Below are 20,957 nucleotides of genomic sequence, written 5' to 3'. Positions count from 1 at the left end.
AAGTGGCGCTACTATTGTTGATTTAAAGCAAGCTTTACTGTGGCGATTGCTAAAGCATATAAAATGCTTGTACCATATAGCTAATGCAATGAAATAGTAAGGAATGCATACTTAGGGCATCATGCCAACAAAAGAAAAAAAGTATTTTTTTCATTTTTCTGTCTATTTTTATCTTCTCATACCTGTTCCGATACTCTCACGCTGATGTTTTTTATTCTATTTCGGGAATTGAACCTAGACTGCTGAAACTGAACCGCGATGAAACTCGAACGCGCTAACGCTTTGCTACGACTACCATGTATTTTGCACCTGGAAAAATGTGCAACATAAAGTAACGTATACTCAGCTCGTGCTTTATTGAGTTGTGTTTTCAGCAGCGCTAAGGTGCTAGGGTCTGAATGCCATCAGTTTTCTTACTCTCCCAAATCCATTCGAAAACAAGCAACTACAGAACCGATTGATTCCACAAACGAAGATAATATAAAGATATAAATTAGTCTGTGTTGATTCTGTTCTTATTGTTTTCATACGTGCTCACTTCTATCATTTCTTTTATGAAATCGGGGCGCTATGTTAAATAAGGAAACCAATATCTCAACCCCACATAATTTTTGTTCCCTCAGCATCTGATTGTCTTCAAATCCCAAACATAAACCAAAAAAAAACCATGCGCAATATAACTTTTCAAACAGCAACATCTGAGCATAATAATCCAAGTTCTACGCAGCAATCCATGAAAATATGGGTTTGTTTTTCTTTTCTTTTGCATGGTTGTGTTTCTAAAAATATTTTACTGTTTTTTTCCTGATTTTTTTTTTCTGTTTACAACGGTGAAAGCATTAGTAAAGGCATATATAAAGTAATAAATCCTTGCATTATTGATTGCTATAAAGCTTTTAACATGGTAATGCAATGAAGCATTAAACAACGTCGCTATAGAACTATACCGAACTGTAAAAATCCTATAATGCTTCAACGCATTCATAATGCAGAGTAAACGCTTTATTACTTGACAGGTGTAGAATAAAAGTTATCTCGCATTAGCTAAACTATAATACGATTGAATTAATGTAATGATATAATGCTTGTGGTTACTTGGGTCGTTGCAAAACTCGTTTTTTTCAGCACTCTTCGTATTTATCCAACTCGGCAAGCCTCGTTGGATAAATGTACGACTCGTGCTGAAAAAATCAACTTTTTGCAACTCGTTACATAAATAACTATTATAAGCTCCTACTAGATGCGAGAATTTCTAACAAACTTTCTGGTTAACGTTCAAGGTAAGTTTTTACTGTGTTGTTGTTTTCTCCATTTCCTGCCGCTTCAACAATACAGTTACACAAAGTTTTACTAAAACAGCATCAAAAGTAATCACAATACCCATGCTTTTTGCATCATTTGATACCAGAAACGGAAAATATATCTTATCATCATACAACAATTCAGCTCATTACTATAAATCGAGTACTTCACCGATTGTGTCCATTGGCTCGGTAGCTTAGTCGATCAAGCACTTGTCTAGTGTATAAGGGTGGTGAGTTCAAATCTCTCTTGAGCTATTGATTTTTTTTTTCTAATACAACCAATGATTTTCTCATCTGTACGTTGAGTTGTTTGAAAATCATATTGCGGAGATTCCACCTGTTTAGACTCCTGCGCGAATATTAGTTGCGTGGATTTTTCTTGCGTGGGCCCACAGATATCAAACCAGACCGCGTTCTGGTGAATATTTTACGCTGTGTTGTTAGGTACACATTTGGTGACAGTTTTGCATTGTAAACAAACATTTATAACGCACCTACGCTGAAAATGAGCCTAATCATTCATTTGCGTCGGAATCTATAAATCTTCACAACGGGCAATAACAAAGCATTTTTTTTTATTTCAACAGTAAACCTTTCTTGGGGAAAACTTGAAATAATACCTTCAAAGTTTATTAGATCATTAGGTTTCCTCGTCAATTTAAATCCAGACAACTTTTCAATGCCGCAACATTTTCCTCAAACACACGTCGCCACCGGAAAGTTCAATGACCCCTAACACGCCTCATCGGCGCGCACAGTCAATGTAAACATACACAAGGTTTTTTTTTTCGTGCGACGTATCCATGCGGATGATAATGGGACCCGGTGCGCCACCAGGATATGTAACAACAGCATGGCGTTCCGTAAACACACAGAAAATAGGTATCATTCAACCGACTTTCCTGCAAGATTGTGTAATAACATCCTAAAGTGTGTGAGAGAGAATTTTCCTCCTAACGCCAACAAGCAACCAACGGTGTGAATCACCAAGGAAGAACTCAGAAAATGCCGAGAATAGTATCCGTTTGAGAATGTTTCGAGGGCAAAAGAGCTGATATAAGAAAATAATAAAGTCAGGAGTGGAAAGCGAGCAGAAAAAAACGGGAAATATGGGAATATGTCGAAAAGGGTAGTGACACATTCTCTGGAGCTCCATTTAAAAGCTGATTACTTATATTTGCTGAGAAAGAGTGACCTCGTACTAGTAGGTATATATTAGAGAGTCACTGTTTCCCCGATGAATGATGCATACGATGACGACATCCTACGACTGAGCACTAACACATTGGAATAATTCTAGAAATGGCTACACTGCTGTACGAAATTTCCAGGACAAACTTCTTAATACCCCTCTTCAACATGCATAAGAAGTTCAAATGCACAAATCTCTTGAAGTAGACTTCTAGCAATAGTGTAATCTGGCTCACTTGTTATAAGGTACACCGAGGCAAGATGAAACGCGAAATTTTGAAATAGATTTCAATAAAATTTGGAAATTTATCATTCGATAAACGATTGTTTTAATCAAAAACTATGTGTTATAGCAAACGGATTGTTTGCAATCACTAGAAAACATCATGTTAACCCGCTGTTTCATCTTACCCCGCCCGTTTCAACTTGCCCCGGTGTACCTTAAGCTTCAGTTCCATAAACAAGAGGCAGCCTAATAGGAGGCAATCAGTGAAGTACTAGATTGAATGTAGTGAGCTGGATTTTTGTATGGTGAGATGTTAAATTCTCCATTTTTGCAAAGAAATGCTGCAAACAGCGTGGGTTATATGATTTCTTGCCTAATTTGATGCTGTTTGAGCAAAATTTTGGGTAACTGTGTTGTTGAAGTTGCAAGAAATAAATAATACAACAACACAGTTACCCAAACTTTTGCTCAAACAGCATCAAATTAGGCAAGAAATCATATAACCCACGCTGTTTGCAGCATTTCTTTGCAGAAACGGAGCATTGATCATCTCACCATACAAAAATCCAGCTCACTACTTTCAATTCAATCTAGTACTTCACTGATTGCTTCCTATTGACACAAAATGTAAAAAATAGATTTAAGATAAAGTGTTCGTTAAGGTTAAACAAAATTTTCGATTAATAAAATGTGACTAGTTTTGTCATCGATTTGCAATAGGTATAGTTTTAAGCATACTTTTTTACTTCCTAATGGGGCACGTTCGATGTAGTACTAGAATTGTAGTAATGAGCTGAATTTTAGTATGGTGAGAAGGGCAATTCTCCGTTTCTGCAATGAAATGGTGCAAAAAGCGTGGGTATTATGATTCCTTGCCTAATTTGATGCTGTTTGAGCAAAACTTTGGATAACTATGTTGTTTATGTTGCAAGAAATGGAGAAAACAACAACACTGTTGCCCAAAGTTTTGCTCAAACAGCATCAAATTAGACAAGGAATCATAATACCCACGCTTTTTGCACCATTTTATTGCAGAAATGGAGAATTGACCTTCTCACCATACAAAAATTCAGCTCATTACTACAAATCTAGTACTTCACCTATCTGCCCTATAGGACAGATCGGCGTAGTACTAGATTTGTAGTAATGAGCTGAATTTTAGTATGGTGAGAAGGTCAATTCTCCGTTTCTGCAATGAAATGGTGCAAAGAGCGTGGGTATTATGATTCCTTGCCTAATTTGATGCTGTTTGAGCAAAACTTTGGACAACAGTGTTGTTGTTTTCTCCATTTCTTGGAACATAAACAACATAGTTATCCAAAGTTTTGCTCAAACAGCATTAAATTAGGCAAGGAATCATAATACCCACGCTTTTTGGACCATTTCATTACAGAAACGGAGAATTGACCTTCTCACCATACTAAAATTCAGCTCATTACTACAAATCTAGTACTACACCGAACGTGCCCCATTCCAACCACTTTTTTCAGTTCCTAATTTCTTTCAAGCCCTGTGTTTAGCACCGAAAAAAGTGATTGAAATTAGGTGATTTCACGATATTTTGATATCTCTGACCAACACTGCATTATTATTTTGCATTCTGAGTTTCGGTTGCCTTTTTTTCCCAGTGGGTTCTCAGCTCTCCCAAGTTGCAGCACGTATCAATCCTCTACTAGTAGCGCAAAAATTGTATGTGTGTATGCAAATGTTGTTGACCTTGTGCGCTTGGTACGCCCGGCAGTCGTCGTCATCGTATGACGGTCGTGTGACGGTTGTTATATGTGCAAAGTGCAATGATTCCAGCCAGCACACCAGAATATTGATTTACCCCTCGTTGTTGAATCAGAGGAAAAGCCGTATGGGAAAAGGGACGGCAGCGTTCTCGCTATGCGCTCTGTCTGGTGTGTGGAAAGGATATGCTAGGCGCGTATGTCTGTGATGCAACATGGCATCAGATGGCATGCAGTACATATTGGCGATATGAAGAACAAAAATGGTGTTGCATCGACAGTAATTTGGAGAAAAAAAACTTTATAAAAATACACATAATTTACTATTTATTACACTAGTTTACAAAATGAAACGAAAGTCGTGAACTTCTATCAACGACCAAAATTTTTGATGCATAAGACAGATCGGTGAAGTACTAGATTTGTAGTAATGAGCTGAATTTCAGTATGGTGAGAAGGTCAATTCTCCGTTTCTGCAATGAAATGGTGCAAAAAGCGTGGGTATTATGATTCCTCGCCTAATTTGATGCTGTTTGAGCAAAACTTTGGATAACTATATTATTTATATTGCAAGAAATGGAGAAAACAACAACACTGTTGCCTAAAGTTTTGCTCAAACATCATCAAATTAGGCAAGCAATCATAATACCCACGCTTTTTCCACCATTTCATTGCAGAAACGGAGAATTCACCTTCTCACCATACTAAAATTCAGATCATTACTACAAATCTAGTACTTCTCCGATCTGTTCTATTCAGCTCATTACTACAAATCTAGTACTAAACCGAACGTGCCCCATTCAAATGAAATTTTGTTTATGTATGAGCTTTTATCTGAAAATGTTTTTCATATTATTTGTTTTGCAATTTTCTTCAACTTGCTTCTAAAAAGAGCGTATGAAAAACTCCTTTTTTTCGTCCAAAAATTACAGCTTGAAAACGATTTGTTGGATTGAATGTCTTTGAAGAGGTTTGAGGATATTTGAAAGACTTTAGGAAAAAAATACACTGAGAATAATACTCATCGTGGATTTTTTGAATGTCTTCGAAGATGTCCTCAATATTTGAATATTAGATATCATATAATTTAAATTTTCCAAAAACCTTACTATTCGATTTTTTGTTATTATTTTTTGTAGAAAGCTGACTTTTAGTCACATATTGGAAAAATTACCGCTACTAAAGGGAGAAACCTTGAGAAACAATTCGTCAGGCTTCGAATCCCCGTCAGTCCGACAAGGTTAGTCGGCTGAATATTTGAAAAAAAAAATACTTCTGAGAACGAAAAAAGAAAAACTGACGGACTGCTCGATGTAGACAAGGCATTAAACTTCCCAATTGATAAAACGCGATATCGTGATCAGCGATAAATAAAAACGTGCGGTAACAGCCAGCCGTGGACTCACGCTAGCGCATTCATCATTGTATACATATTTTCTCAGCTTCAAGTGGGTATTCCAGAATGCAGATAAGCAAGTGATAAGCTTCGCACTTAATCGCTTCCTCTCAATCCCCTATCCATTCGCCAAAATTAGAAGAAAAAAAACAAGTCAACAGGTTTCTATCGTGGTCTACAACGGTTTGTTCGTAGTGATTCACTAAGCAAACTGATGCGATTACCAAAATCTAACCATTGACGCAATGGAGTTTCCCAAAATCGGAAAAAAGCTAGAATTTCAAACGTTAGAACATAATGCAATACAATATTTCTGTAATCAAATAGCTTTGAGGAGGTTTTTAGAATCGTTGTAAAACGTAAATGATTTCATATTGGTTTTATGATGGTTTTAAATACCTCTTCGAATCTGTTTCAAATGAAAATGTTGCTTTATACATAGCATAATGGAGAAGGTTATGCTCGCTAACAATCGGTGAAAATCTTCCCAACGAAACCTTTTGCAAATGAAAATATAGAGACTATAGATTAACACGAGTACAACTGCCGAACAAGAGACATCATAAGAGACCTTAACACTCAGGGAAGGCTGGGATGAGGAATCCCTACGATGTTGGGTAGATCAAACGTAAATTGTTGGTATTATGTGCTTATCAATAAGACAACAGAAAATTTGTGTTTTTATTCCAGAGATGCGTCCGAGAACTTCTCACGAGATTATACCAGGTTTGCCTACACAGATTGCTCCACAAATTTCTGCTGAAGTTCCTTCAAAAATTCTTGCCGGGAATCATCAAGTAACTTTTACTGGGATTCCTCCAGATATTTTTTCAGCAAATTTTTCAAGAAATACCTTGGCTTCCTCCAGAGATTTTTCAAAGATTCTTCGAGGAATCTTTTTAGGGATGCTTCCAGGAAATGCTTTTGGGATTCTAGCAATAACTTTTGCTGGGACTACTCCAAGGATTTCTGCTGGGATTCCTCTCAAAATTCCTGTTGGGGTTCCTCCAGCGATTTCGGCTGCCTTTTCTTAATCTTCCTCCAGAAAACATCCAGATTTTTTTTGGAGACCTTCTCCTGTGATTTTTTTATAGGAATTCCTCAAGTTTTTTTTTTCAGAAATTCTTTTCGGAATTCATCAGTGAATCTATCTAGAATTTGTTTTAGGTATTTCTCTGGGGATTTCTTTGGAATTCCTCCAGAGATTTTTCCAGGTACAGCTGAGTCTTATATTAGACGCTGCCACCCACTTTACGCCCACCGCAATTTCTCAGCTATCTTGCATCCAATCCAGCTGTTTTTTAGTGCAGTTAGTGCTTTATTAAAGACTCATCGCATATAAAAAAGTAACTAAATTGGTTTGAAGACAGCCTGGAAAACGCGATGGGCATAAAGTGGGTGGCAGCGTCTAATAGGAGACCCCACTCCATATTTCTATCCATTTACCAGGGATTACTCTTCATCATTCATCAAGGAATTCATCGGGGTGTCTACATCTACACCCAAGAAATGCCACCAAACACCTGAATTCTTCCAAGTACCGTGATTTCGGGTGAAATTGATCAGTGGGGTGAAATTGATCGACGTAAAGGCCATTTGTATTTGTCAAAAATGAACCTTTGAACCTAAAACCATTTGTATAGAATGATAATTAAGGTGACCCACACTTATATGAAAAACAAAAATTGCGAAAAATGTCAAGTCTCACCTCCTAAATCACTTGTGTTGGACTCCCAGAAGCTACGTTCAAAATTTGAGCGAAATCGGTTGAGCCTAAGGATAAACTTTATTGTTGTTTTTCCAATACATGTAAAGGAATAATATCAATAATGAAATCTCAATACTTTGCCTCACTTTGCCTAGTGTATAACTTTTTTCACAGCCTTCGGATCTCTTCCCGGTCTTCGACAAAGTTGTTTGGCATATAGTCACATATAATAATACCAAAGGGTTTATTTATTGAACGCTTACAGCGCCAGCCAGCGGCAAAATTCGAAAATTTAAAATGTCTGCATACATTTGGCCAAGTTTTCCCATACAAACTTTAAGCGTTTTGAGCGCCCCCTTAGGCTCAACCGATTTCTCTCAAATTTCTGGGAGTCCAAAACAACTGGTTTAGGAGGTAAGACTTGGCATTTCTCGAAATTTTTGTTTTTTATATAAGTGTGGGCCACCCTAATGATAATCATCTTGTATAAAATGAAAATTATCTATGTCGCACATGGAATAAATATTCGAAAGAATGTTTATAGCTGCCAAGTGTTCGCTAACCCCGATTTCGTCATCAAAAGTTCTGTAAATATTGATATTTATGCATAAAATTGTCATTTTGCTAAAGTAATGACTTGTTTAGTATGAAAATTGCATACTTTTAGGCGTTTTCTTTAGATTTATTAAACTTTAAGTTTATATAATTAGGAATTTACTTAACTTGTTAAGTTTTACAAAACTTTTCGCGTTCTGGGGTGGTTAAATCAAAGACATTTCACCCCGAAACTAAAGTTTCTGATTTATTATTGTAAATGATATTTATTGCAATAAAATGATTTGCAGTAAAAGTTTGAACCTCGTTGACTGATGAAACCCGTGGTCGTATTTGTTTAAAAGCATTGAGTTTGACCATATCGATAACTATTCAAAAATTAGAAGCCAAAAACTGTGAAGAGTGATCAATTTCACCCGAAATCACGGTACTTTTTTTGAACTTCTTAGAAAATAAAACAAAGCTCGGCTTTGGAATATATCTAGACTTTTCCCAGAATTCTTTTGGGTTAACTCTAAGAAATTTATTCGACAATTCAATCGAAAATTTCTTTTGAAAAGAAATGTCAAGAGAAGAAAAAAATTAAGGAAGTTCAGTTCATTACTGCTCAGACCATCTGCCCTTGCTAAAGCAGTTTTGCAACTGGACTTGGATGTCTGTTCTTTGTGCTGGTGATGTAGTTATGAGCGATTTAGATGAAAATCCAATAGAAGTTTAGCAATTTGAAACTGGCGGTACCGATTGTTTTTTTTTTGGCTATTCCGATAAATAACTTCCTTGAATTTTTTGGTGTTCTTTCTTGATTTCTTAAAATTGTTCTAGGGATTTTTACTACAGTTTCTCTTAGAATTTCTGCAGGAGTTTTTTACTGGATCTCTGCTGGGGTATCAGGTTTTCAAAAGTTTCTTGTTGGATTTCTCCTGGAGATCGTCCCAATACTTATCCAAATTTCTTTCAGGAATTTCTCTAAGTGGTTTTCCGGTATAGTTTTTCTTACAGGTTTTTCTCAACATTTTTGCTAGGTTGTTGCAGAAGTTAAAGACGCGGACACGTTTAATGCTTCCAGTGAGCTATTCGATCTTTGAAGGAAGCACGGACTAGCATGCAACGCCCAGTGGCACAGCCGAAAACTTTTCCTGACAGCTGCGGTGGGAACCGAACCTACGCTCCTTAGCACGATGCGACTAAATGCTTGGTGACACTAGCCACATGACCAAGAAGCCACAAAGTTCTCTCAGGGGTTTTTTCTAGAGAGTTTTCCAGGGCCGAATCTAAGGGGGGGGGGTGGACCAGGGCCCCGGGCCCCCACATTTTAGAGGCCCCCACAAAAACCGTTTTTGCTTGCAAAACACTAACTTTATTTTTAATTTTGCTCAAGTACTGTTCAAAAACAAACAAAAACTTATTTGCTCATCGCATTTGCACCTCTGTGGGGCCTCCACATCAGTTCCGGCCCCGGGCTCCCACAACCCTTAATCCGGGCCTGGAGTTTTCCTATGTTTTTCTTGGATATCCTCTCGGGATTTCGCCCGGAATTTCACCCAGGATTTCTCTTGGAAGGATTTAAGGTATTTCCTAGAACTTCCCTAACGATTTCTGCCGAGATTACTCAGAGAATTTTTGCTCAGAGATGTCCCAGTTTCTCTCAGGATTCATTCCAAACTATCAATCGATTTTGGCCGATTTTTTACTCATACCTTCCCTCTTGTAGCATATTTCCAATAGATCTTTGAGGGGCTTCTCGTAAGATTTCACCTGGATGGATTCCTTCCCATATTTCGGGAATTTGTTACAAGGATTTCAGTAATTTATCCCAGGAGACATTCTGAGAAAAAATCTTAGAAAAACCTTCGAAGTAAAATTTCTATGGGTAATCCAGGTGCTTCTTTGTTAAATAAAATTCCCTGGGGTTCCCGGGTTTTCCAGGTTTATCCAGGTAGTAGACACCCTGTTCAATGTTCATACATTTATATCTCTTGGGATTCCTTCAGCAGTGAATTGTCTAGGAATACTCCTAGCACAAACTCCTAGGTATTCCCTCAGGGATTCCTGCAGGAATTCCCATAAGTATTTCTCTGGGAACTTTTCTCGTGATTTCAACAGGGGTTACTCCAGTGACATCCTAAGAGATTGTTTAAGGAATTTATTCAAGAATTAAATCCCTGAAAAATCATGGAAGGGATCTAGTGAGATGATTTCAAAACGGGTTTTTAAATGAGCTGCTCTCAATGATTTGTACGATTTTTGGTATCTTTCCACAGGGCCAAAATCAACAGTAGAAAACACTATTATCACTCCAGTGTCACCTAGCATTTAGTTCTTTCTTTTTTGTTGACTACTTAACCAGAGAATCGTTTTTTAAACAAAACATCAAAGTGTTTTAAACTCAGCATTATTATTTTATAATCAATCTTAACTTTAGTTGATATCTTTTGGCAATATACACTGATAAGTAACGTAACTATCAAATCTCGCGCTATGTTTAAGGGCCTAACAATTTTGATTCTCGTCACAGTGAAAAAATGCAAAATTTGCTGTTTATTTTCAAAAGATGCAGTGAATTCTCCAGAAAATTTTTCAAAAAATGCCTGCTGGGATTTCTCCAACAATTGGGTTTTTAAATTTAGAAAAATACAATGATTTTATATTTTTAAACAAAAAAGCACCTTTTTCTAAGCCTCTATGATTTTTTTCAGATTTTTAGAACTTTGTTTTGATACCTTAAATCAATTTCAAAAAGATTTATTCAAATCACCTTTTGACAGCTGGGCAACTGCTTGACAGCTGCGCCCAGTACAAAACCCGACGAGGGGTGATTCGACAAATCGGTCCCATACAAATTTCAAATTGATTTTTAAATAGGTTCCCGGGCTCCAAAATTCATGAAAATTTGGATTTCGGCTCAGTTTGGCGTGCAGATTCAGAATATGGTATTATCTCAACATCGTTTAAAAAGCCAATTGCACCAAAGATTCCTGCTAGATGAAATCCTCCAGAGATTATTTTTCCAGTGATGAATTCCTCTTGCTATTCCTCCAAGAATTCCTTCTGTGATTCCCTCAGGAATTCCTGCTGGAATGTCTCCAGATATTTCCCGAGGAATTTTTACAGAAATTTCTCCAGGAATCCTTATTAGGATTCCATCAGGAATTTCTACTGGGATTCTTACACAGACTCTTTCTCATTGGAATCTCCAGGGATGCATAGGTTTTGTCGTGGCAGCCCTCTGAGAATTTTTCTAGAAATTATTTTTGGGATTTCGCCAGGAATTTCTCTAATGGTTCTCCAAGAATTTCCCCTAGGATTCCTCCAAAGATTTTAAATTTACATGAATTTTTGTAGACTCTTACTTGGATTTATTCAGAAATTCTTCCACAGATTCTTTTATGAATTTCTCCAGGAACTACTCCATTTATTTCTTCATGATTTTGTCCATAGATTCATCTAGGGTTTTCTCAAGAGATTTTCTATTCGGATAACTGTGAATTCACTAGGGATCCTCCAATATTTTCCCCACAAATTTCTTTAGAAATTTATACGAGAATCCCTCTAGCGATTCGAATCCTCGACGGATTGTTTTTTAAGAAGGGGAGGATGATTCAGCAAAGTGTGATGACCCATACAGGTCTCAAACTAAATGTGTGACCAAGGAAAAATGAAAATATGTATAATCGAGTGCGACCTGTACAGCAAGGAACACCGCTTAGCCAGACGAACAATTAAGACACGGACACGTTCAATACTTCCAGTGAGCAATTCGCTCTTTGAAGGAAGCATGACACTAGACAACGGACTAGCATGCAACGCCCAGTGGCACAGCCGAAAACTTTTTCTGCGGCGGGAATCGAACCCACGCTCCTCAAGACGATGCTACTAAGAGCTTAGTGACCCTAGCCACACATCTATGCAGAAAACACCAAAACTAGGTATATCTTTTCGTTGGAATGAGATATCGGCAAAATAAAGTAATCGTACAGAAACGTCATCTAGTGAGATAATTGCAAATCAGAGATTATTTAATTAGAAAAATTACATTCATATAAACAACCTGCCAAAGACATGTTCGAAGTTGACATGTACATGCTTCCTCTAGGTCATTCTCTAGATATTTATCAGCGTAACAAATGTATGTGGTTGAAATGTTTTTTCAATAGTAAGAAATCAAAGCTTGTTTTTCTCAGAGATGGCGCCACCACATTAAAAGTAAAATAATTTTTCTTGTATGGACAAATCGCTGGTTTGCACTTGTTCCGCATCGCAACGATTTGTGCCTCGGGGCAAAAAGTTGCAAATTAGAATCAAAATCATTATCCGTACGCGTTTCTTCTGGATTCATTGCAGTAACAGAGAATTGATTACATCACCATACAAATTTCAAGTTGTTTACTTCTTTTTTCCTGACTGGCATTTTCCACCCGTGTTGCGCATGATGTTTCGAGTGGATAGGTGCCAGGCGGCGCCGCCGTATATGTGAAAAACACATGGAACACGAGCGCCGTCTATGATTCCGTAGCGCAAACTTTTCTGCTTGTTTACACTGTTATCACGTTTACCGCATTTATCAGAAAAGTGCCACTACCGGCACCTTAGCATAACCGCAGCTGCTTGCTTCCTATTCAATTCAATTCAGTTTATTTCAATTCTTATCCTATTACATATTGTTGCATTTAGTTACGCACTGAGATGGATTGTCCTGACAGCAGTGATTTGAGCTACATTTTGGGTTCTAGAAATTATAGTTGCTTATTTTTAATTATTCTTGAAGAAAGGAAAAATTTGGAAAAAAAAAACCTTCGTAAGTGCGATAGGAGGGGACAGTTGGAGGAAAAACTTAAACTATATATTAAACTATATCACAGCTCTATTCTGCTAGGTCTAAAAGCAAAGGGTTATCCGAGGTTCTGCATCCGAGGATGAATTTAGGGAGAAGCCGATGAAACCAATCTTCGATCAATTCGATTCCAGCTTGTTGGTGTAGATCGTCAGTGGGGTGCAAGAACTCCAGGTCCATTATCATTTTAAGAAGACGATTCTGTTTTCGTTGAATTTTCATGCGATGGGTTTGAGCGCAAGTGTGCCACGCTTGGAAGGCGTATGTTAGTGTAGGTCGGAAAACTGTTTTATACAAGAGCAGCTTCGTTCGTCTATCGAGCGCCGATCGACGATTGACCATGGGATACAATGTTTTTGTGAGTTTGTCGCACTTTTTCAGACTGTTCGAGATATGCTGAGAAAAGTTCATTTTTTGGTCAAGCGTAGCACCAAGGTATTGCACAGCTTCGGACCAGGGAATTGACTGTCCGTTAGCTCTAATTTCCCGTTGAGGTAGGTTTCTTGGACTGCGCTTCCTGGTGAAGAAGATGGCCTGGGTTTTGTTGGGGTTAATCCTAATTTTCCACTGCTGCTGGTACGATTCGAGGGCCTGTTGAGCTTGTTGCAATTTGTCCACGACAACTGTTGGGTCTCGATGGGATACAACAAAGCCGGTGTCATCAGCAAACAGGTAGTACTGGACGTGGTCGATCATCACCAAGTCCGCTGTGAATATGTTGTACAGGATCGGGCTGAGTACTGCTCCTTGAGGCACACCGAAGGGGATCTGTTTACGGTCCGAGACTTCTCCATCTACAGCTACGTGAAACGAACGTTCCTTGAGAAAAGAACGTAGAATTTTCATTGTAGACATGGGAAAATTGCCCTGCACCATTTTGTGGAGAATGGCTTCCTGCCATACAGAGTCGTACGCCTTTTCCACGTCAAGGAGGATCATTCCAGACGATTTGCCTTGAGTGAAATTCGAACGAACTTGTTTTACTAGTCTTACCAACTGATGACAAGTAGAATGTCCCTTCTTGAAACCGAATTGCTGGTTCGGGATAATACTGGCAGTGCTCAGGTGCGCTTCGATGCGAGCTAGGATGAACCTTTCCAGTAGCTTACTTAGACAGGAAAGAAGACTAATCGGCCGATAGTTGGATGGGAGCGTCGCATCTTTATTAGGCTTGGGGATGGCAATCACAACGGCGTGTTTCCAGCGAGAGGGGAAATAGCAAATTTTTAAGCATGCCGAAAAGAGTTTAGCCAGTACTATCACGCCTTTTCGGGGAAGATGTTTTAGCAAAACGTTTCTAATTTGGTCCTCTCCAGGTGCTTTTTTAATCTTCAAGTTGCGGATATGTTTTTTGACGTCTTTTGGGCGAATTATGTATGAGGTGTCGGGCTCAGGGACAGCCTGGTCAATGTACTCCGAAGAGCGGGTTACATTTTCAACGGTAGTTGGGTCACTTACCATCGAATTAGTATGGAATTTGGCAAAGCTATCGGCGAGTACTTTGGCCTTCAATGCTGGAGAGGCGACTAATGTGGCATTATCAAGAAGTGGTGGGCTGTACTTACAGGTATTCCGTAGAGCTTTTGTTATTTTCCACATTTGATTGCTCCCATGTTCCAGCGTTTGAAGAGTTTCTTTGAATTTTCGAAAACGGATTTGGTTGCATTCTTCTGTGATTCTAGAGTTGAGTGATTGGAGAATTTGTTTGTAGAGAGGATCTCTGGTCCTAATCCATTGACGACGACGGCGATTCCGAAGTGCAATCAACAAACGTGTGTTATCGGAAATACTTGGTGCATCATAACCACGGGCGATGACCGACGGGACCGCAACGGATTCAGCTTCCAACAGAGTTTGAGTAAAGTTGTCGATCGCTCGGTCAACATCGGCTTCACTGTGTAAGGTAGCGTAGGTTGGGTGCAACAGATCTATCTTGGAATCCACCACACGCTGGAAACTCCTCCAATCGGCTCGTTGATAACACCGGAACGTAGGCACTGATTCTGTCGGCTCAGCGTCGAGCCGAACGTCGAAGGTGACAGGTAGGTGATCGGACGATAATTCGTTTTGAGTCGTTGGCTTCGTCATGCCGATCAAATTGTTCGACAAGACGAGATCCAGTGTGGATGGTCTGCCGCGACCAGTTGGGTGGAAAGTGAACGTGTCTGGGTAGTGTATATAGAAATTGTACTGCGAAGCGACACTCCTAAGTATGGTTCCTGCTTTGTTGGCCTTCAGACAATTCCATTGTCGGTGTCGCGCGTTGAAATCACCAACCACAAACAGCGGTTCGTTGCTTCTCATTATGTTCCTCAAATCGGTACGGTAGTCGCTCCAGTCAAATGGTGTCTTCATTCCGGCAAAGTAGGCCGCTATGAAGTGAACATTGGGGCCATTTTCCGTGGGGATAGAGATGCCGGCACACTCCATCGATTTAGTTGATATGTCCATTGTGACAAACTTGATTCCTCGTCGGACGGCGATTAGTACCCCTCCTCCTCTTTCATTTTCGCTGGGTGGACGATCGAACCGGACGCAGTTGTACGTAGGGTGGAAGATTGATGACGTGGGACGCAACCACGTTTCGGTGACTATCCCTACATCAATGTTGAAACGATCCAGGAAATCGAAAAACTCAATTTTCTTATTAGCTACAGATCGACTGTTCCAGTTCACCACGCGCAGAGTTTGTGGATTAGACATGGTACACATATTTAATCATTAGCTCAGAGAGAGCCATGAATTGCTGTTCTTTGTTGCGACATCCTTTTAGTCGAGCGAAAAGGTCCCTGGCTAGGCACATGAACTCAGACAGAGTGAAGAGATCGTTTGTGTCATCTGCTACTGCATCAGTGTTGGCACTGGTTAGCACTTCGGAGTATGAACGGGAACTTCGAGCTGTAGTTTGCAACATTTGTACTGGAGCACGAGGCGGGTCGTTGGTTAGCGATGGCCAGTTTCTTGGGTTTAAGGGAACGCTTCCGCTGGATTTACGCTGCTGCCTGATAGTTTTCGTAGCTTCACGGGCTTGAAGAAAATTTTTCCTTGCAACACAGCCAAGGTAGTTAGCGGTATGGTTTCCGCTGCAGTTAGCGCAACGAATTTTGGAACGAGTAGCCGCCTGATCCACCTTTGGCAGGTCCGCTTTTACGGGAAGCGAGCACGCGGCAGAGGGGTGTTTCTCACCGCATTTAACACATAGAGGAGAAACATTGCAATTTTGCATTCCGTGCCCGAACCGCTGGCAGCGAAAACATTGAACCACGTCAGATGGTTTCCTAGTGAAATATCTCCACATGACAACGGTGCTAAAGAGCGTTTTTACTTTTTGGAGCTCCGTCAGCTTCACTGTGCCCTTTTCGAAGTAAAGCAGGTAGAGTGTACTAGGCTCAGGACCAACTTTCTTTTGCGAGAAAATTTTTATCTCCTTCGCATGCACACCATTCGCTTCGAGCTCATCCTTCAGTTCTTGGGTGGAGTAGTCCGAAAGACCGGAGAGGGTTATTTTCACTGGTTGATTTTCAGCTGCGGTGTAGGTGAAAAACTCTACATTTGATTCCTTCAGCGACAAGATGATTTTTGGGTGATGAATTTGCCCCTCTTCACTTCCACTAACGGTCAGTTGAACGCCCGTCTTTACCGCCTTCATGTGGTACACATGCTGCGGAATATTGCCGATATTGAGCAGCTCGCGAATTTGCTTGGTGCCTTTGTTTACAATCGAGATCGGCGGGAATCTTTTCTTCTTCTCTTGTGGTCGGGGATTTGCAGTTTCCATTGCCAGCGGGTCTGACTCAGCAACCCCATCCAATAGGCTAAAACCGTTTTGTGTAGGAATAGTAGCGGGTACACTACGGCGTTCTTGCTGACGGTACGAGTTGTCCGTTTTTAGTCGTTTTGCATCCTGGATGTCGGAGGTTATGTCGCGCGCGGGTGCCTTGTAATTTCGGCGAATCATTATGTAGGAAGCACCTGAAGAGCCACCTTCATGACCGGCGGCATTGTCCAAGTGTCTGGACTCCACTTTCACGACGTTACGCGAGAGTAATTGGGTTTATAAATTATAATTTACGAAAAAACACACGAGCGTATTGATAGCTTGTAAACACGGTTTGACGTTTACCACTCGTATCGTGGTTGAAATGTGAAATTAAATTTAAAAGTCTAAGACATTAATATGTAAACTATGAAGCTACATTTAGTGGCGCAATTGTAGCAAATGTATTTTTCACCAAATAGAAAGGTTTAGGTAGAATGCACAGCAATTTCTGGACATTTACACAATGAGAGACGATGAAGTAAACAACGATCAGTGATAAAAGAATTTAATATCAGAACCATTCATAAATGAATTAATCGCCCAATAACTAATAATCACCCAACAATTTTCGGAAACATCGCAAACAAATGCCCCAAATCGAACGAACCTCGCCACCAGCGGCTGACCTCGGTTTTCACAGCGAAGGTTAAACCCGTCTACGCACCGTCGTCGCTCGCACCCCGCTGGATGGATAAACCCATACAATGCAAGCAACGTAGGAAACTTACCTCGGAATGGTAACACATTTGGTGTTACAATTCTGCGTCGTAATGGCTCGCTCGAGCTCCTCGAGTGCGCCGGACTTTTTCAGCTTCTTCACCAGACTTTTGACCGCTTTCTCGCACCATTTGCCCTCGACGGAATCGTCGGCCGAGGCCTTCTTCCAGCCCAGCAAACGTTTCACGATCGGCGGACTAAACTGCAGCATTTTCTTCGGCAGAAAAAAGGACTTTTCCGTCGGCACTCGGCTCCCGTCCCGCTGGTTTCGAGACAGAGTCACTCGCTTTGGCTTCCGGCCGATCCGGAAAAACCGGTCCAATTATGCTCTCTCTATGCGAAGTGCCAATATTTTCTTTTTCTTCCGGGAGGGAAACTACGCACTCGGTTTCACACAACACACTCTTCTCGCGGCGACCGACCGATGGTCGAAGAAAATCGATTACTCCACTTTTGTGTGGCAGCAGCAGCAGCCAGCAGAGGAACTTTTTTTTCGGACGGAACCGATCGACTCACACACGGGGCAAGGAACAACACGCACAAGAAAATAACAATGACTTTCAATCGCCAAAATTCACCGCAATTTCGCGTAGATCCCGCTGACGGGCACTGCCTTACGGACACCACTGGGACCGACTACCGGAAGACGATATTTCGGGCGAGATTCTTCGCAAATTTCCTGCCAAATTTTGCAATTTAGAAACACATTCGGACCGACCGTAACACAACAGGAAGGAAATTTGCCAAAAATTTACAGTCTCTGTTCTCTCATCGGCTCGGCTCGATACTCACTCACTGTTCACTTTGCTTTGCTTTTGGGTTTGATGGTATATTGTTGTTGATGTTCTTTCTGCTGGCTTGCATGTTGATGGTGTTGGTAGTGAGTGAGCGATGAGTCGTGAGAAAATTGCGACGAGTCTCGGAACAGACTTCGGGGAAACCGCACACAAAAGAAGGTTGCACAAACACATCTACACGAAGTGAGAAACGTCAAGGAGAGTTGTCAAAGGAACAAGGTGTTCAAAATCAGGTAATGTAAATCAATGTCAAAAAAGCAAATGAGACCCGAATAAAAATTAAATTATTAGATGAACATTACAAATAAATGATATTCGGCTGGATGTTTGAATTTTATGTGATGGTTGTGATGTGATGCTGGATTTTGCCCGCTCTATCGCGGCCTTTGCTTTTCTGCGCTCCTCAATCTTCCACCAGGTTTCAACAAAGATCTACTCTTTTCGCAGTCCGCACAGATTATCCACTTATCCGCGAGCGGTATTGGCGGCGGCGGGCATAACCAACCGATTCGAATTTTGACGTTTCTTGGGGATCGCAATCGGTTGGCGCCACCGAACGGTGGGTGAAGAGGTGAGGAGGAGAATGAAACTGTTTTGACTTTCCCCCAAGAAACGTCAAAATCCGAACCGGTTGGATATGCCCGCCGCCGCCATTACCGCTCGCGGATAAGTGGATTCTCACTGGTTTCAGTAAAGGCATTATTGATGGCCGCTCCCTGCTCTTTTACGCTGCCATCTTCCGGAACATCCGATGCTCGGATTCCTACGGTCCACTACATGAAATTATGCTTACTCTCACAGAAAATTTGACGTTTGAGCGGTGCCGACACCGAGAGTAAGCAGGCCAGTATAAATTCGTGCAGTAATCCATAGTTCGTCAATGAACGATCTCTTCACAGCTGGATCTTCTAGTCGGCGTGTGTTGAATCGTCGTCTGAGTCTTTCCTCCTGCCGCTAGATCCAAGCAATGCGTAGCAAGATTTCACCGATTAGAAGAAGGCTCCGTCTCCCACGAGAGACCCACGTGACTTTATGCACTGGTGGACGGGGAATAGCGTGGGTAGCTATACAATGCTCAGCTCCTTATGTTTTGAAGTATCTTATGTCGTTTTCGTTTTTGCGGCGGTGCTACACCGCTTCGTGCTACACTTTCCACCACAAAAACGAACATTTTCGGCGTAGTTGCATTGGTGTGCGTGAATAAAAACCAAAATATTTACAATTTTGCAAACGCTGATTGGTTGATGCGGTGTACACCTGCTACACTCCCGATTTTCTGAGTGCTGCACTATCTTGAGCGGTGCAGAAAATGTGCTACACCGGTGCAGCACGAAAATCAAAAACGAACATTTTCGGTGCAAAAGTGCTACACCGGTGTAGCTCCACCGCAAAAACGAAAACGACATTACATTCTTACGTAGTGTCGCTAAAATTACGTTTGGGATTAACGCCTTTTTCTACGTGTTAGAGTTGTTCGAAACAAGCATCACATTGTATACCTGGCCACGTCCTTACAATCGCTAGGAAAGTGTAGCCATGTTGGTTTAACACCCCCAATCATCAGGTCGTTGTTGCCGCCACAAAACTCTGCAAACATGCTTTTACGGATCGATCGATGACAAAGATTTGTGCTTAGCTGATAGTGCAGCCTGGGCACTGTTGTCCTTCTGACTTCAGCTAGACTGAGGAGGTAGCTCCCGAGCATCTGTTCACCAAGGAGGTGCGGCTCAAACAGCGTCTGTACTGAATCCAACGGTTGAATGTGAAATGCTCCTCTAGCTATACCTAATATGGCAGCCCCATCACGGTGGATAGGAGACCTTAGGGCTTAGGCCAACAACCTACTGTCCCCATTATGCACACCGCACCGTCCATCTTTGCTTTGATCAGTCTGGTCAGCTTCCTAGGAAAGCCATTTTCGTCCATGATTCTGTTGTATGCCACCTTGAAGTCGATGAACCGACGATGCGTTGAGACCTCGGTTGAGACTTGGTATTCACGACATTTCTGGAGGATTTGCCGTACGGTGAAGATCTGGTCCATTGTCGACCGGCCGTCAATGAATCCGGCTTGATAACTTCCTCACTCACCACCGATCAGGCTAAGGCCGGGGTGGCCTCTGCTGTACATAATAGCCGTCTCCATTCCACTCGGTCCACTGTTTGTCTCCAGTACCGCACTCTGCGTAGGGTCCGCAGATCGTCCTCCACTTGGTCGACACACCTAGCTCGCTGCCACCACGTCTTCTTGTACCGGTCGGATGACTCTCGAGAACCATTTTAGTCGGGTTGCTATCCGACATCCTGATGACGTGACCCGCCCACCGTAGCCTCCCGATTTTCGCGGTATGGACGATAGTTGGTTCTCTCAGCAGCTGATCCAGCTCGTGGTTCATTCGCCTTCTTCAAGTCCCGTCTTCCATCTGCACTCCGCCGTAGATGGTACGCAACTCCTTCCGTTCGAAAACTCAAAGGGCGCGTTGGTCCTCTGCACGTAAGGTCCACGTTTCGTGCCCATAGAGGACGACCGGTCTAATCAGCGTTTTGTAGATAGTTAACTTCGTGTTACGGCGAACTTTATTCGATCGTAGAGTTCTGCGGAGTCCAAAGTAAGCACGATTTCCTGCCACAATGCGCCTCTGAATTTCTCTGCTGGTGTCGTTGTCGGTCATCAGTGAGCCCA

General features: G+C 41.2%; 1 protein-coding gene across 1 annotated transcript in view; it reads right to left on the bottom strand.

The window, feature by feature from the left end:
• LOC115258462 (mothers against decapentaplegic homolog 3) overlaps window positions 1–18,297 on the bottom strand; it is a 124,733-nt gene extending 106,436 nt beyond the window's left edge. The window contains exon 1 of the mRNA XM_029858573.2: window positions 17,490–18,297. Within this exon, the coding sequence (XP_029714433.1) occupies window positions 17,490–17,689 (200 nt within the window). The 5' untranslated portion in view covers window positions 17,690–18,297. The remainder of the gene's footprint in view (window positions 1–17,489) is intronic.
• Window positions 18,298–20,957: the final 2,660 nt, after the last annotated feature.

The sequence above is a fragment of the Aedes albopictus genome, chromosome 2, assembly GCF_035046485.1.
Source record: "Aedes albopictus strain Foshan chromosome 2, AalbF5, whole genome shotgun sequence".
Lineage (NCBI taxonomy): Eukaryota > Metazoa > Arthropoda > Insecta > Diptera > Culicidae > Aedes > Aedes albopictus.
The sequence above is the reverse complement of the archived record's forward strand: the minus strand, read 5'-3'. Positions and strand labels throughout refer to the sequence as shown.